This window comes from Ochotona princeps, chromosome 13 (assembly GCF_030435755.1).
Source record: "Ochotona princeps isolate mOchPri1 chromosome 13, mOchPri1.hap1, whole genome shotgun sequence".
Classification (NCBI taxonomy): Eukaryota; Metazoa; Chordata; class Mammalia; order Lagomorpha; family Ochotonidae; genus Ochotona; species Ochotona princeps.
In genome coordinates this window covers 58,607,637-58,625,830 of record NC_080844.1, presented here as the reverse complement: position 1 = coordinate 58,625,830, position 18,194 = coordinate 58,607,637, and the positions used below count along the sequence as shown (strand labels likewise).

General features: G+C 48.2%; 1 protein-coding gene across 5 annotated transcripts; it reads left to right on the top strand.

Moving 5' to 3' along the window:
• Positions 1-6,454, top strand: SPMIP5 (sperm microtubule inner protein 5). 5 transcript variants are annotated; one of them, XM_058671556.1, is made up of 6 exons: positions 1-37; positions 1,297-1,363; positions 3,553-3,771; positions 4,661-4,847; positions 6,075-6,172; positions 6,282-6,454. In XM_058671556.1, the coding sequence occupies exons 2-6, from the start codon at positions 1,309-1,311 to the stop codon at positions 6,425-6,427; spliced, it is 705 nt and encodes a 234-aa protein (XP_058527539.1). In that variant the 5' UTR covers positions 1-37; positions 1,297-1,308; the 3' UTR covers positions 6,428-6,454. The 5 variants fall into 5 exon arrangements, with proteins under 5 accessions (XP_058527539.1, XP_058527541.1, XP_058527538.1 ...); XM_058671558.1 differs by lacking the exon at positions 1-37 and adding an exon at positions 533-555; XM_058671555.1 differs by lacking the exon at positions 1-37 and adding an exon at positions 823-910.
• The last annotated feature ends 11,740 nt before the right edge of the window (positions 6,455-18,194 follow it).

Here is an 18,194-nt window from a genome sequence, read left to right as displayed (position 1 = left end):
GTGGAGGACCCAGCTGGCCTCCAGCAGGCGGACCCAGGTGAGCACAGAGGGCAGGGAGGGGGTGTGTCCTACTGATGCTATCTGACCCCTTCTCACACCTCCTCTTCAGCTCCTCCCTATTGGCCTTCTCAGCTGGTATCCCTTTGCATCCACGTTTCCGGCCCTCAGAGTTTAGATCATCTTCCACCCCAGGCTGTGGCGATTACACAAGAACAGCTCTTTCCTTCAGTGGCGTCTGCACACCATTGACCAGTCAATGCTGCTGGGTTTTGTCCCCATCTGAATGGGGGGACTATTGAGGGACTTAAGGAAGTCGACCAGTGCTTTGAGGACAACTCTTGGTGGGCAGGTAGATGCACAGCCAGGTGTGTAGGATGGATCCTGGGGCCACACATGGGGCTCACTACTCCTAACCGGTGGGAACTGAGCTGTTTGATGACTTGGCCCTCCCCTACAGCCTGATGCCCTTCACCTGGCCATGGAGGTGTTGTTCTCAAGAACCTACCTGTGCAAGGTGGGACATGGTCTTGTCCACAGAATCCAAGGCAGGCCCTGGTGCATTGGGGGTGGTGGGAGGCACTGCCCACAGAGAAGGGGGAGGCCACCTGCACCAGAGATAACATCCACATAAATTGGTACCACAGCGGGGAATCCATGTCATTGTCAAGGAAGTACCTGAGCCCTTCCAGCCATGGCTCACTCTTGATTCTTTGTTGTGGGTATCTGTCCGTGCATCTTCCAGTAGATTCCAGATGCTTCCAAATCCCCCAGCAACCAAAAATGTATCTAAAGGTTACCAGATGTCCCTGGAGCTGGGGGATGGAAGTGGACATTCCCACTGCAACTGATTCCACCTGGTGGTGTGGGTGCCTCATCTCTCTTACCTGAAGGCTGCTGGGTCTTGCTCTTGGTATTCCTGGCCTCTGTCACATTCCATGGCCCTGGTGTGGATGGATGGATGGACAAGCACATGGATGAACTGATGTGTGGGTGGATTGATGGATAGATGGATGTGTGGATGGAAAGTTGGATGAATGGGAAGATATGACACTAGTGGGCTGTGATCCACAGACCTTTACCAGGTTAATGGAAAGGGCAGTGGTCCCCTGGGTATATAGCTGAAGCCAGTTGTGTGTGTGTGTGTGTGTTTGTCAGGTTTGGGTAAGATGATGGATGATGCTGCCTCTTCGTCCCAGCCCTTGACAAAATCTTTCTTCCTTTCTGAGCTCTAGGAAGCTCTGCAGCCAGGGACTTTTGATGAGACAATTTCATTCCACTTCACCTTGAAGAAGACAGAGAACAAAAATCATGGAGTCTTCTAAGACCTTCATGAGAACGCTGCCAATCACACCAGGCTACAGTGGTAAGTGTGGACATGGTTGGCAGGAGAATGGTGGCTTCGGGCTGAGTTCTTGTCCTGCCCACTATCCATGCCTACCTGGCCAACCAGCTCTGTGCAAGTGCTCTGGTGTTTAACAAAGTGCTGATCCTCAATAGCTGAGTTCCCAGAGGTAGCCTGGGATGCAGGGAACACTGAATGCCTGATGGGTGAGTCTGGACCAGGATAGACAAAAGATTCTGAAGACACAAATAAGCCGGGGTCTGTCCTTCCCAGGTGGGGCTCTCTGTCCCTACCAAATTACATTGTCATGCTCTTCTGTGATCCCTCAGAGGAAGGTGACCAAGGGCCCCAATTGTCCTAGGGCTGCCATGATGGTAAACATTGAAAGTCTTGCAGCTGCAAAACCAAAAGAGCTGTTCACCTGACCTAAAAGTTCTTCATCCTCCACCTCCTGAGCTGCTGGGAGCTTACAACCTCACAGCATCCCCGCAGTGGCAGGTTCTGTGGTCCGCAAAGGCTCCCCGCTCTCACATACAGTCTGGAGGAGGTGGTGCTGGGGAATAGTCCCAGCTGTACTCTGTGCTCCTGGCCAGGTGAGAAAGCAGGATTTGGACCCTGTTGCACCAAGCTTCAGGTCCCTGGCTGCCCAGTGTACAACTGTAAGAGAGGAACCTCTCTCTGTAGCCAGCAGACAACTCTAGAGCAGGGGTGTAGTCCAGAATGACTATAGCCAATCACCCGAAACTGGATGTTCCAAAGCAACAGGATCTTTTTTGCTTGTAGACCTGGAGGCTCTGCAGTCAGGCTGTAGGGAAGGGCTGTGCTGGCGCCAGGACACAGTCCTGCATCGTTGGCTCCGTGGGTGCTCTTGGCTCTCTCCCTCTTCCTGGGGTCTTTCCCCACGGTGTCCCTGTGTCGCTGTGTCTCAAATCTCTCTCCTTTCACACTGAAGGTACCAGTTTCTTGGTTTAGGTCCTACCCCAGATCCAGAAGGATCTTCTTTCTAACTCGTTGACCTAATTGCATTGCAAAGATCTTACTTCCAAATAGCTCACATTCCCGGGGTTCAGGCATTAGGGCTGCAAGGCTACACCTCAATCCACTCCATAGGATTTTATGGATTGTTTTAAGGTTTAGCAGAGCCAACAGATGGTCCTTAGCGAGATCCTGTGAAGGTGGTCTGTGTTCCCTCCACCCCCTCCTCTGTGTGTGTGTGTGCGCGCCCTTCCACCATGTATGTGTATACTCTCATAAAATATTTACAGGCCAAAGTAGGGCCTGCTCGCATGGAATGAAGGGACTGTGCCTGGACCCCCTGGGTTTCTGTGGAATGACTATTTGTGATTCCCCAAGGACTGGGCGATGCAGTGGCAGCTGGAGGACTTGCAGCACCAACAGGATCAGCAGTGTGGTTCCTCTGGGGGTGGTTTGTCGCAGGGGTTGGGGAGAGGGTTATCGCCATCAGCTTGGAAACCTGACTTTCCTGACATTGGAGCCAAGGGAAAAACATTGGTCTGTCCCTAATGAACACACACACACACACACTTTTGTCATTTAAAGCTCAGTTCTTAACCTGTTTTTCTCATTTAATCTCTTAAAAAGTGATTTTATGGCCACAGCATTATACTGCTGAGGATTCAGCCTCCAGTTTAAACCAAGAGTTGTGCCCCACCGGTAATACTTGCGATGCTTATCTGTTAGTGGGTGGAAATGGTGCAAAATTGTCCTGGGGGTGGGTCTTACAGATAAAAGAATTTACCTTTGTGAGTAACAGCTCTCTGCTTTTAATAAGCCCTCAATTTCCTGATGGTCCGGCAGGAAAGATCCCAAATTATACTTGGGAAGTGTCAGGGAAAATAAGCTTTCTCTCTCTAGAAAGAGGAATAATTTCCGGGGCTCCTTAGCCAGTCATTTTGGCCCATTAAACGCTTTCCCCATTTGCCATGCAGGCTGACATCAAGGGGCTGTGCTAGCAAAGAGCAGGCCTGTCTGCCCCAGCCCCAAGGTCATTTTTCTGGTGGCCTTGGGAGGGCCCAGCCATGGAGGAAACAACAGCCCTGCTTGTGCTAATGGCCTTGGAGGAAATGCAGCTTTGTTGGCCTCAGGGAGGAAGTGCTGAGTGGGCGGATGCCCACATTTGGGGCAGTTTAAGCGGATTCTGCACACCCAGCCAGCCTTGGTCAAGGCTGTGACCCCACTGGCTTTTGCAGGCTTTGTGCCGTATGTTAGCTGCGAGGGAGCCTCCAGCGAGGAAGACATGGGCCACTGCCTGAAAACCTTCCAGGAGAGCACGCGCAGGTACAAAGCCCGGCTGCAGGAGCTGCACTGCAAGGTGGCCGCTACCCCCAGACTGAAGCCCGTGTGCTCGGAGGAGACGGTGCAGCAGGCCGTGTATGACTACTACCGGAAGTACCACCCCTTAAGTCTGGGTACGGGCTCCCCTCACCCGTTTCCCCTTCACCCCTGCTTTCAAGGTAGAGCGCAGTAATCACTGAGTGACCTAAGACAATGCAAAACCCAGCACGATTTCAAGACTCCAGGCTGCCATGCAAAACGCAAACACTCAGTATCTTTTCTTCCCATCTCTCCTCCTTTTCCCACCCTCTTCTCCCCTTCCTTCCCTCCCCCCCGCCCCACCGTCCTTGTTTCCTTCTTTCCAAAATTTGGGAGACAGAGTGCTCCCAACACTGGTTCACTTCCCAAATTCCCTCAACAGTCCCAGGCTGAGGACCAGGAGATGGGCATTGTGTCCATGTGGGTGGCAGGTGCCTTGAAGGCCTGCACCAGCAGGAAGTCCGTTGGGAGCCAGAGCTACTTACCCAATCCAGGCACTCCATCAGCAGCAGTTCTATTACCTTCCAGCACCATTAAGAGACTTGAACAATCTGCCTTTCACTGCTTTATTCTTATAAAAACAACATACTATTTCGAACTCTATTTTGTCACCTAACCCACATACTAATTCACACACTCACATTCAGTACTTAGTCATCTAGGAGAGAGAGAAGCAGATGATTGGGAATTGCATCCGGCTGGCCCTACAGCATTTTTTAGCTGTCAGTGTGGCCTTGGCCAAGTCTCCTTTCACTCCCTCCAGGCCTTAATAACCTACCATTGGTGGAGGGAATGTTAAGACCATGCTCCCACACTGCATGGGATAACCAGAGAACTGCCAAAGCACCTGCTACGTTGGGATTTGCATGTGGTGGTACCAGTCGCTGTCCTATGCTGCATCCCCAGGCTGAGATCCGCCCTGGGTTAGAGTCCCCTGTCCACTATGTGGCTTCTCAATGGGACAGCATGGTATCTGTTTTACAGAGTGCAAATACATAAGGAAACCTCCCGAGGAGCCGCCCATCCCTGGCTGGGCAGGCTACCTGCCCAGAGCCAGTGTCACTGAACTTGGCTGTGCCACGAGGTACAATGTCATGGCCAGAAACTGCTACAAGGACTTTGTGAACATCACAGAGCAGGCCAGGAGGGCACTGCTGAAACCATATGAGATGTAAGTACGACCTAGGTTATAACCATGGGCAGCGAGGTCAAAGAAGAGCAGAGATGGGGAAGGGGTTGACCAGATGTTCCATCCCAGCATCAGGCTGGACTGTGTCAGACTTGTGTGAAGGGATTGTTACCTTTGGGATTACAGGGTCTTCCCAGTAGCCACCCTTCACTTTCCCAACAGTCTGCTGCTGGTCTTCACTGGATTGTAAGGAGAAGTTGGGGATGAAAGCGTCACCCCTTCTTCCCACTGTGTCTCGGCAGTAGCTAGGACCAAAGGTTCTGAGGAAGTGAGGTGTTAGAGAATGCCACGGCAATGCAGAGAGAGCTTCCTGTGGCTTCAATTTTTCTCTTTCTTTTTTTAAAAAAAGATAATTTATTTCCATTGGGAAGGCAGCTTTACAAAGAGAAGGAGAGACAGAGAAAGACCTTCCACCTACTGGTTCAATCCCAAGTGGCTACAATGATCCAAAAAAAGTGGCTGAGCTGATCCAAAGCCAGGAGCCAGGAGCCTCTTCCTGGTCTCCCACATGGGTGCAGGCTCCCAAGGCTTTGGGCCGTCCTCTACCGCTTTCCCAGTCCATAAGTGGAGAGCTGGATGGGAAGTGGTATAACTAGAACATGAACTGGTGTCCATATGCAATCTCAGCCTTTGCAAGAGGAGGATTAGCTAATTGAGCCATCTCCCCAGGCCTCTCAATTTTTCTCTTCTGTAAAATGGGAATAAATTGTAAGGATTAAAAAGAAATACACCACGACCTGGTGTGATAGCCTAGTGGCTAAAGTCCTCACCTTACTTGAGCCGGCATCCCATGTGGGTGCTGGTTCCTATCCTGGCTGCTGCACTTCCCATCCAGCTCCCTGCTTGTGGCCTGGAAAAACAGTAGAGAACAACCCAAAGCTTTGGGACCCTGCACCTGCATGGAAGACCGGAAAGAAGCTCCTGGCTTTGGATTGGCTGAGTTCCAGTCTCTGAGGCCAATTGAGGAGTAAACCAGCAGGTGGAAGATCTTTCTGTCTCTCCTTCTCTCTATAAATCTGACTTTCGAATAAAAATAAATAAAATCTTTAAAAATGAATAAATATACCATACTCACCCAGGACCAGTATTATTATGCATTTCTGTTAAAATTTATTGTGTGATATTATTTTTATTATGTATTATTTTATTATTCATAAAATATTTTGTTTATAATTGCTATTTTTATCATTAATGGCTTTTGTTGTTTAGAAGTTACGGAATGAGCACCCCACTTCCCACTCCTCCTCCTCCTGAAGTTTTGATCCACCAAGGGCTGCTGCCCAGACACCCAGATTTCTCTGTGCCAGGTAAGTGAAGACTTTTCTCTCCTGATTCCTGCCCCTTGAGAGGGGATGTGAGGGTTGCCAGGGCCTCTCTGCTGACACTCTCAGCTCACGTAATCGGTTTCTCTTCCAGATGGAAGCTGCCCAGTCCTGCAAAGACCCTTGAGACAGGACGTCAGCACCCCGGTGACATGTGGCTGCGCTCAGAGGCCAGACGCTTGGTACAGGGGGAAGTTGTACCTGCAGCCGCTGTCCTCAGCAACCTATGCAGAATGTTAAAAGCACAGAGGCCCCTGAAGAGGAAAGCTTACTCTCACATCAAAGCTTATTCTCACATCAAAATCAGCCCACACCTTAGTGCATGAAGAAGACATGTTACAATGAGCATTCTCTGACTGCTCTTGGGCAATGACACAACAACAATGGTGCAGACTCCTGAGTCATGAGGGAATAAAGAGGATGCTACTCAGCATGCTAAAGGTTTTATGGGGTCAGGCTAAAGGTTTCTCAAGGTCAGGGTGTGTCAGAGTTAACACCATGCTGTCTCAACCCTGCCTCTAGCCAGTTGGTCTCCACAGACATGTTGGGTCCTCGCACAACCTGTCTCCAACACTAGTGCAGGTGCCATGCCTACCTCAGGCCTGGTTTTCCAGGATCCATGCCTGATGCCAGCCATATTCATCTGTTGGGGCTGATATCACAAAGCAACCCCTAAGGAGTGGCTTCTGACAATGGAATTGTGGTGGCTTGAAGCAACTTGAACACTCCTTGCTGGGTAATTCCACTTCCACCTTCTTCATCTCAAGTATCCCCCTTGTGTGTGTCAGCATCATCAAGTGGCCATCTTAGAAGGACACGGTCCCATTGGAGCTGAAGTCCCCTCTACTCTGGCATGAGCTCCTCTTCACTGATGACACCTGCAGTGACCCTGTTTCCAAAGAAGCCACAATCTGGGGCCTTGGGGACCAGGACTCCATGGTATCTGTTCCGAGGAACACAGTTCCATCCAAGCACTACTGAGCATGTCTCGCTCTGGCCTATGAGCACACACACACACACACACACACACACAGAGTCACACCACAACACACTGAGTCTGTCTGTCTGTCTGTCTCTCTCTCTCTCACACACACACACACACAGTCACATCACACACATGGAGTCACACCACAATACACTGAGTCTCTGTCTCTCTCTGTCTCTCTCTCTCTCTCTCTCTCTCTCTCTCTCTCTCTCACACACACACACACACACACACACACACATACCCAGGGGCACTCAGAAGAAGTCAAAAGCAGTTCAGGGGTGGATGTTTGGTGCAGTTAGAACACCACTTGGGATGCCTGTATCCCGTATCAGGGTGCTTGGCTTGAGTTCCGACTCTGTCTCTGATTCCGATTCCTGCTCTTACACACCCTGCAAGGCAGCAGGCGATGGCTCCGAGACTTGAGTCCCTGCCACACACAAGAGAGGCTCAGAGGGAGAGCCAGGCCTCTGGCTTCAGTTGGGTCTGGCATTTGAGAGGAGTTTGGGTGGGTGATGAAACAGAGTATGGAAGATTCCCCACCTCTGCCTTTCAAAGAAAATGAAAAGTAATTAATTATTACAGGAAGCTCCAGGAGCTGTGACAGATGCCATTATTGTCATAAAGCTCGACACATGTGCAGCCGGTAGGGTCATCAGCGGTTCCTGGGGCAGGAAAGCTCCCTGGACCAGCCCAGGCTTCCCAGGAGAGGAGTCAGGAGGCTGCAGAGCTTCGTGGAACACGTTTCATCTTTGTCTTCACTGACATCCAAGTGAAACATTGCGTTTTCCCTCCCTTGTGACTGCAAGTGATAAGTCACAGCGTCCCATGTCACCTCAGCCGGGCAGAATTCACAGCTCTTCCCCTTCCCCTGCCTTCTGCGCCAAGAGCCTGAGGTCATTTTAAGGCTCACCGCCGGTTTATTCCCACAGGAGCCATTGTACTGTCTCTACCCCTTACGTTCTGTTATTTAATATGGATATGTGAAGGCACTTTCAAGGTTAGTTTGCTAATCTGGTCTCTATGATTTTGATGCTATTCTAATTGCTTCCTTTGTCTTCTTACATGTGTTTATTGCAGACCTTTGAAAGCATTGCTTTAAGAAATGACAGCTTTCATCAGATAGCCAATGAATCTCTGGCACAGAAGTGGTTAAGATCCTTTGTCTAGAGAAACAGACTAGGATGAGTGGGAAGGTACGGTGCCCAGAGCAATAGCCCCGGACACACATCCAAGCGTGGTGTGATGTGCAAGGGAACACTGGGGAGACACGCTCACCTTGATTGAACACCACAGTGCACACAGCGATCAAAACCCACGTGGCACTCCATAAATCTGTAGGATTTTTATGTGTGAATTGTAGGAGAAAATTAATGACTTCATGGGAGAATACTGTTGTGGAAAAACATTCAGAATGTGGTGCGTGAATAATGGCAGTCCATCCAAATGTGCAGCAGCAGAACATCTCTGCATATGACACGTGCACACACAGCTGTCATCTTGTTTGAAAAGGTGGGGATGGTCATTCAACGCAGCAGTTAAGACCCCTACATCTCATAGCAGAGTGCCTGGGTTCAAGTTTTTGCCTCACTCCTAACTCCAGTTTCTTGCTAATGCTCACCCTGGGAGGCAGCGGGTGAGGGCTCCAACAGTTGGGTGCCTTCTGTGTATATGGGAAATCTATGCTGCATTCCTGGCTCCTGACTTCAGCCTGGTACAGACTGTTGTGGACCTGTAGGGGATAAGCCAATAGATGAGATATTCCTATCTCTGTCTTAGCCTTGTAAACAAAGTCAATCTTTTTTTTTTTTTTTAAGGAAGAGAGGAGCTAAGCCCTAGTATTAAGCGCAGCAGTCACTGATGGTGATAATGGTGCTACAGGTGGTTTTCATTTGTGCTTTTCCACAGTCAACAGGTATAGGTTTCAGAATCAGGAAACAATTTTTAAAAATCCTTGGTTTCATTGATGAAATCTTTTTCTGATCTGTTAAACATGATGCATTCAGAGAAAAAAACATCTCCATAGAAATAGCTGGCAGGTGATGGCTTAACTGCTGCGCCACACTACCCTCCCCTCCCTTTTCCCAGCTTCTTCACAGCGCCCACCCCTTCCCTGGGAGGAGTGCCTGCAGAACCCAGAGGGGAACCAGGAGTGAGCTAGACCTCTCACCTCCCTAGGGCTGTGTGGCCCGGGACTGCCTTCCAGCCAGCCCCCCAGAAACACACTCCAGGGATGGACTGTGTGCCTGGTTTTGCTCTATGTGGTGTTGCAGATGCCTGCTCAGAGTTCAAGGGCATGTGGGCCTTGGATGAAGGATATGCCAGGCCTGGCATGACTCCTCACCACAGCACACACCCATGAGATCATACTGTGCATCGAGATTGCAGTCAGCGATGAATTCATCCTGCACCAGTACTTTAAGTGACTCAAGCTGTAAAATTGAAAAAAAAAAAAGAAAAAAGATATCCACTCAGTGACAGAGGTAACAAAATTGAATAAAAGCAATTTAAAAAATTCATCACTAGAATCTAATTCTTCCCCAACTTCGTGATTAAGATCACCAAGTTCAATGTGCAAATCTGTAACTCCTTTTGTTGGAGTCATTCTGCAGCACCATTCTTTTGCTTAATCTTTGTCCTTTCTGGTTCTCCCTAGCCTATAATTTCTGGAGCGTTGTCTGTCGGCCGGAGGAGGCAGAGAGGTGATTTTACTGCTCAGCAAATTATCATGATTAGCACAAGCTGCATCCGTAATGAGCTCATTCTTGCCTCTAAAAACAATTCTATTACCTGATAGGACAGTTTCCTGCGCCCAGGCGGCCTTTTGTTGGGAGGGTCTGGTCTTGGTGACAACTAAAGCACTCCCATGGGGTTACTTCCATTGTGTGCCAGGGTCTCTGTCTCCCACTCCCACCCCACAGAGTGCTGACCAGCTGGCTCTGGGAAGGAACTCAGACATCACCTTCCTCTTTGCCCCAGCGTGGCTGTGAGGTAGGTGGGTCTGGAACAGCTCGCCAGGTTCTCAAGGAGCTGCGCTCTCTCTGGCTGTGTGGCTGCAACAGTTTCCCAAACTTCTGAGCCTCAGAGCCCTCCTTTGTACCATGGAAGCAACATCAGGCAGCCAAGGTGTGGAGCTGAATGAATACGTTAAGCAGGGCCATGTTGACTGGGCAGTGGCTGCTGCAGTTCGTGGTCCCAGAGGAAAACGTGTGACAGCCAACCAGGTTGGGAGGAAGAGTAACGGCACCGAGCCAGTAGTGCTTGGTCTCACGAAGAGGAAGTGGCCCAGCCAAAAATTGAATCTGGGTGGTTGGAGGCCAAACTTCCAGTGTCCTCCTCCGTGGTCCCTGGCACAGTGACACAAACAACTCCAACAAGAGTCATGGTCTCAACCCAGAATTCATCCAGCCAGAAATCGGATGGGAGGGCAAGCAAGGGCAACAATGCAGCACAGTCCACACAGCAGGGCCAGCATCAACCCGGCTGCAGTTGCCTCGAGCTGAGCTTCGGATGCTTCGAGCAGAGCTTCGGGTATGAAGTGGTGGTGCTGCACTCCTTGCCTGGTTGTGTTGGAGGACTCCAAGCAGCAGCAGGCCTGGGGCCAGGGGCTTGGCAGAGTGTTGTGCAAAGGTACAATGTGTAGCCTCTTTCCTGCTGATCCCAGTTAAAAGCACTGCAAAGGAGCAAATGTGCAGGCCAACCTGTGGTGGCTCAGTGGAGGGGAGGCTGGGCAACCCCTCTCCTTGCCCTGTTCTATTGTCTTGCTCGTTCCCCAGGAGCTGCAGGAGTTGGCATCTTTATTTCTTTCCCAGAAATCCTCCAATTTATTTATATTGCTTCTACCCTAAACATCCCATGTTGCCCCTGCTGCCAGCCTCAGCTGAGCACCTTGCAAGAGTGAGCTGGTAAGACCACCCATTCATCTGCTTTCTTCTTGGCAGTTTCTAACTTTCAACTGACACAGGGCAGTCAGAGGAGGGACGGGTACACCAGACTCCATCAGGCTTCCAAAACTCGGGCTCAGCCTTCTTGCAGAGGAGGGAGGTATGTCCCCAGTGCAAAGCTTTATGTACATATTTGGATTTAAACCAGATTTGTCTGGGTCTTCAAAGGCTGGGGAGCACCTGTAGCACTCTCCCGAGCAGCCCAGGGTGCCTCTGGAAGGGTCACCAGGCAGTCTTTGGTCTGGGAGAACTGGCACCCAGCCTGGCATCCTTCAGGCCTGGTTTCAGGTAGACATCCTCCTGAATCATATCAGGGCAGGGAGGAGGAGGAGCAGTGATGGAGCTCCTTGTCAGAGATCCTTGGCTCAAGTTCTAACCAACCCCTAGTCCAGTGCTAATTTGTCTATAACCGCTTCTGTTTGCCCAAGCTCAAGGTCGCCAGTGCAAGCACTTGTTGTTCAGCCTGTTTGTCTAATGCCTTTCCTGGCCATTTTGGTCCTGGTGTCCATGGATCACACTTGCAGCCTCCCTTGCTGTGTTCTCCTGTGATGTTCTTTCCTCTTCTTTCCTGACCTTCAGAACACCATGAAGACCTTGCAGCCAGCATGCCCAAAGAGCCCTTTGGTTGGATTTACTGTCATGAAGGCAGCATTGCATTTCAGCACTGTCTCAGCTTCCTGCCCTGAAGGTATCCAAGATTCCAACAGGACATAAAGTACAGACCTTGCTTGGAAACCAGAGGCTGGAATCTTCTACAAAGGACCGAATTGGTCCATAGTGTAGGTTTTGTGGGTCATCAGTGTCATAGGTATTGCATTTCATTGTTTTGGCTGGAAAAACAGCAACAGGCAATATGCAAATGAATGAATGGTTGAATTCAAATAAAAGTTTATTATAGATGCTGACATTGTCATTTCATATTATTTTTGTGTATTGTGAAATATTGTTCATCTTTTGTGTACATTTAAAAGGTTTATGTATAAATGTAAGAGGCAGAGTTCGAGAGAGAGAGGGAGAGAGAGAGAGAGAGAGTGAAAGAGTCTTCCACCCACTGGTTCACTCCCCAGAGGGCTACGAAGGCTGGGGCTGGGCCAGACGGAGGCCAGAAGGCACAGGGAAGTCCATTAGGGGGTCTCCCATGTTGGGGGCAGGGGCCCAAGGACTTGCCATCTTCTGCTGCATTCCCATGTGTTTTAGCAGGGAGCTGCATCAGAAGATGCTGGGTTTGCAGGCAGCAAGCTGAATCCCCTGTGCCTCTGTCTTTTGCACTTTAAGAGACTTGATAAAATATGAAAATCATGCTTTATTGGAAGGTAGCAAAAAACAATGAATGGACCTATGGCCTTGGTTTCTGAAACAACCCAGGAACCAGTAAGAAGCTCTTTTGTGAGCTTTAAGGGTTGAGCAGGCACCTTCTTGAGAGGCAGCCCATGGGAGAAACAGAGGATTCTCCAGAAGGGCCTGAGCATCCAGACTGTGGCCCCAACCGCTGCTGGAGGGAGGGGCAGAAAGGAGGGGGCTGGGAGCTTATTCCAGGCAGCAGAGAGCCTGCAATTGCTTAAGGGAAAAGGTGGAGACAAAGACCTGGCAGAGGCTTTTCATAGCCTGCATTAAAGTTAAAATCTAATTTAGATGAAAATGGATGCATAGAAATTAAATGTGCACACGGGGCTTTCGGCGCTGAGTTGTGCGCCCTGTAACGATGGCTTTACCAAATGTATTGCCTGGGCTAGAAAATAAAGATGCTTTTGGAAATTTGATTTTGTTGTTTTACAAATTGTTTTAGCTTTGTGAATAGTACAAACTCCATTTCTGATCCGCCTCAGACAAAAATTGAGCATTAAAGTGTTTAAGATTCAATCAAAGGCTTGCTGCGAGCGGCACAATATTAAAATCACAGCAAAATCAATTCAATTTTTATTTTGAACGTGATTTGTCACAAATAGCATTCTAATAGATAACACTGATTATATGGTAGCAAATGTAATTTATATATACCGAGTGCTATGCCTTTGTTGGAGTCATCATTAAGGAATTTGACACGTATGCAGGAGAACAATAAATGCCAACTGAAATATACACCAGTTAGATAGAAATGAGTGATGCTGACACACACTATACTTATAAGTAATAATATGCAGGCTAAAGTAGCTTGGGTTTTCAAACAAGAACTCCTTTTATGCTGTCATTTAAAATATCTCATATTTCTGAAGGTCAGCAATAAATGGCACTATTAGCATTAAAAGCTAGTAAAAGGAAAAGTAATGTGTTATTCATTTAACATAACATTTTGTGAAAGAGCTTTGTAAAGTATTCATTTTCCCCCCGGTGGGGGCTGTGAAGCGGTGGTGGAGGTGCTGAGTCTTGGTGGACGGCTTGTTGTCATTCCCCTGTGGCTGCAGCCATATGGAGCTGTAGATCTGCAGGGTAGGGGGTGATGCAGTTTGTGCCTGGCAGGTGTCTTGGGGATCTCAGCCTGCTGCAGCTGGGCTGTCCTGCTTTTCCTTAGCAGTGCCACTTGGTAAGGGATGGCAGTGTGATCCCTGCAGGGAAAGCGGGGGGCGGGGGGGGGGGGGTTCAAGGAACAGCGGCAGATTGTCTAGAGGAAGCAGAGGCCAGCTCTTCCTGTTTGTCTCAGGAAGGGTGTCTGGGAAGTGAGGAATGAAATCCAAACACAGAAGTAAAGCCACCCCGGGGGAGTCTGTCTGAGAAGTTCATAGGGAAGCCCAATGACACCAACCAGACAGCCTTTCCCACCCAACACAGTCTCAGCGACAAGTGAGAGTGAAGTGGTAGCTCATGCCCAGAGTCAGCCATCAACCCAGCTTGTTCTCGCCCTGCTTTCTCTTAAATTTTAAATTTAGATAAAACCATTAAAATAACTTAGAGAAAAATACTATCACCACCTGGAACTAGCAGAGATGACTCATCTGTCATGTTTACCTCAAAGTCCTTTGTAACAGAAAACAAAAATGACGTTACTGATAAAGAAGGAAATTCAGTGGCCTTCTGGGCCGGGTCTTGATATTTGACACCACACATATGGTCAGTGGCAGATTTTGCGAATGAAACATGCGCATAAGTGGTCATTTCCTATGTAAATGCTAGCTCCCAGAAACCTGCTTTCCTGCGGCACAAGATATCATTGTGCTCTAGTTGTGTCGACATATGAGAATCCTACTTCATTCTTCCTCATTGCTGAGACTGTTGGGATGATCCGTTGAGTGGGAAACGCAATGTGATCCCCACCCAGTTGAGTTGCAAACACTTGTCACTTCGTGTTCTTGCAGGGGTTGTCTGCTCAGGTCCTTTGTCCATCTCGCTTTGGTGTTGCCCTTTTCTTGTTGTATTTGGGATGTCAATCCTGGGATATATTGCTTCAGGTATCTTCTCTGAAGGCTGTTTTATTCCTCTGTCCTTCGTGACTCAGCCACTCCTAAAGAATAGCAGGGATCAGTGTTGCTGGCATAGTGAACCACGTTACCTCTAATGCCAGGATCCCAGATGTGCATTAGTTTACGTCCTGGATGCTCTGTTTCCAACCCAATGTAGCTGGCAAAGCAGAAGCTAGCCCAAATGTTTGGGCCTCTACCTGTGACTGTTTGCGGAGTTAACCAACAGATGGATAATCTCTCTCTGTGTCTCTCCTTCTCTCTATAATTATGTCTTTCAAATAAAAATAAATAAATACATCCTTAAAGAAAAGATTTATTTACTTGAAGGAATTATGGAGGGAAGCTGAATTATAGAGGGAGACACACACACAGAGAATCTTCCATCTATTGGTTTATTCCCCAAATGGTTGCAATGGCCAGAGCTGAACCAATCTGAAACCAGCAACTTCTTTTGGGTTTCCCACATGCTGCAGGGGCCCAAGGACTTGAGCCATCCTCTGCTTCTTTCCCAAGAAATAAGCAGGAAGCTAGGTCAGAAGTGGAGCAGCTGGGACATGAACCTGCATCTATATAGGAAGCCAGTGCTGCAGGCAGAGAATTATCCTGACACTCTAGCCCCAAATGAATAAATTTGTGAAAAAATTAATCCCCAGGCTGGCAAGTGCTTCCTGCCCCACTGAGTGATTTTTTTTCTTGTGTGCTCTGGGCTTCTCATCTCATGTCATCCTAACAGTCATCCTGTGTGACAAGGCAACTATTAATCCCACGTGAAGAACTGTCGAGGTGAGAGAAGTTAAGCTGCCAGTCCAGGCAGCAGAGAGATGAAGCTATGATTCAAGGCTGTCTTGGCAAGACCACAGAGCTGAGCGCCTCAGTGCCGCCCTCACTTTGAGAACTGGTGGGATCAGAGAGGGCTTCTCAACAGGAATTCTTAGAAGGACACCTACATAGAGGTTCTCAAACTTGGCTCTTAAATGCATGGGGAATTCTAGAAGATACCAGTGCCTCATCCAGGAGGTGGTCTAGGCTACAGTCTGTTTTCAGAGGTCTCAGAGGTTTTCAGAGGTTCAGCTGTGATTCCAGTACTCAGCCAGGATGGATACTGTACGTCCCACACTTTCCCACTTTGCACAGGGAAAAGGAGAATGGACCAAAAGTCTGAGACATGGAGCCAGAGGACTTCAGCTCCATGCAGGAGCCAAATGAGGCCATTTCTGGCTTCTAAGACTGGAAGCAAGACAGACATTTGGTCTAGTGGTAAAGATGCTACTTGAGACACTTGCTAAGACATTCCTGCTCCCCTCCTTATTGCAGCTTCCAGCCATTGCCACCTGCTCTGGGAGGCAATGGGTGACGGGTTGAGGAACTGGGTTCTTGCTATCTACATCAGTGACCCAGTGAAAATCCTGGCTGCTGGCTTCAGACTGACCTGTCCCTGACTATTGTTGGCATTTATTTACTTGTTCAAAAGTTGGAGTTACACTGGGAGAGGTAGAGACAGCATGAAAGAGAATCTTCCATCTGATTGCTTCCGCTCCAGATGGCTGTAATGGCCAAGGTTGGACCAGAAGGAAACCAGGAGCCAGAAGCTTCATCTTGGTCTCCTATGTGGATAGAATGGGCCAAATCACTTTGGTTATCTTCTGCTGGCTTTCCTAAGCGTATTAGCAGGGAGCTGGATCAGAAATGGAGTGGCCAAGACCTGTATCAGTGCCCTTAAGAGATGTCAGCTTGCAGGCAGTGGCTTTACCAGCTATGCCACAGAAACATCAGCCCCATAAATAAAAATCCTTTTTTTTAAGCAACCAAGCAAGCAAACAAAGACAAGGCAGGCACAGGGACAGAGCCTGCATGCAGCTACTCCATGGCCACAAGCTGACTTTTTGTTTCCTCCAGAGCTGAGCAGTTAATTGAGAAAGATATTTGCATATGTCAGAATACTCCAATTTCCCAAATATGAAAGAGCTCTTTAAAGTAAAAATATTGAAAATGTGCCTAGAACCAGCAATGAATTTGGAGAATTTACAAAGGAACACAAAGAGCCATTAAGCCCTGGAAATGTATTTACCCTGATTCATAGTGAAAAAAGAATGTGAATTGCAGCTTAAAGACAAACACTTTCACCTATCAAATTGGCAAAAGGTTTGATACTACACTCTGTTGGTGATGAAGTGAAGTGCTCTCTTCTTAGAACAAATCCTATGAATTTGCCAAGATTTGACTTTTTCTGGCCTACAGGAGTGAGCGATTTCATGTGGCTCAACCTAGCACATTGTTTGTCGCAAGTGTAAAAATTGGGACAACTGCTATAGAGTATAATCTGGCAATGCTGATCAAAATAAACACATTTGAAGCACTTACTGGACAATTATATTTAGTGTAGAAAACAGAAAAAACTTAATTGCATGGGAATACGGAGCAGGGAGTTGCTAGAAAGGACCTGGCACTCAGCAGGTCCAATCACACCAAGCGCATCTCGGTGGAATCTACGAACTCTAAGAAGAACTAAGCAGCTCTTTCTGTGCTTTAGAGAATAACATCCGTCTTCTTGTTAGTGCACACAACAAGATGCAGAACAGCGTGTGCCCGATGCCGCCCTGCGTACTGGGACAAAAACGGTAGGGTAGAGTTGGAATGTTGGAGACAGACTTTTCTAATTTCATAGAAGATTTCAGGAAAAAAAAACCCATATTGTCTCTGGAAAGAAGAGCTGAGAGAACTGCAGGCTGTGAAGCAGAAAGGCAGCTCAAGTTCTCGGCCTCTTCCTGCAGCTCCACCTGCTCCCTCCACGGCCTCCTTCCCGTGACACAGAAAAAAAGTATAGTTTGCAAGAAATGCCCCCAAACTGATGCCAGCTAACAATAACTAACTTGACTGGAGGCAGCAGTTTTGCAATGATCTTTAGCTAATTATAATGTTGTGATAATAAAATGATCATGGTGACACTTCTACTTCCATGATACATCTGACAATTCTGAGACGTCCAAAAACAGAAAAGACAGGGGTGGTGCTCAAACCTTGCCCCAAACACCACCTGCTATGCCTCCAGACCATATAAAGTGATGACCCTGAAACTCCGAGTGCAGCTCACTGGCGAGCACGCCTATACTCCCCTTCTTCCTTATCTGCTGATCTTTCCTGCAGCTCACTGTTCTATTCCTTCTGGCATTAGAGACAAGCTAGACTCATCATTCAACAACACCTCGAACCAGCAATCCCATGGCTTAGGCAAGTGGAAAGACTCATCTTTTCTAACAGTAATTTCTGTAGCACTGGACTTTTGTGCCATGTGCATGCATCGGATTTTTAGAGCTCCTTTTCCTATCTCCCACAAGCACATTTAACATGAATTTGGTGTTTCATAGCCAAAGGCTGCTCTTGCATGAATTCTTCCCCCAGTCCCCAATGGCTAAAAGCTGGCTGAGTGACAACAGCAACCCTTCCAAATAAGACAATACTTCCTTGTCTAAGGAAATTGAGCATCATTAGCATGGGTCACACAGGGTGCCCTGTAAGAGTGATGTGGGTGGGTAGGAAGTTCAAGGCATTCCCTCCAATAAAATTAATTCCAGACTTTATAATAAGTGACAAGATGTACCCCCAGAACATGGAGAAGATCCAACTCTCAGAACAAGTGCATTGAAACATTTAATATCACAGAGGGCAAGAGGCACGCCCTGCTT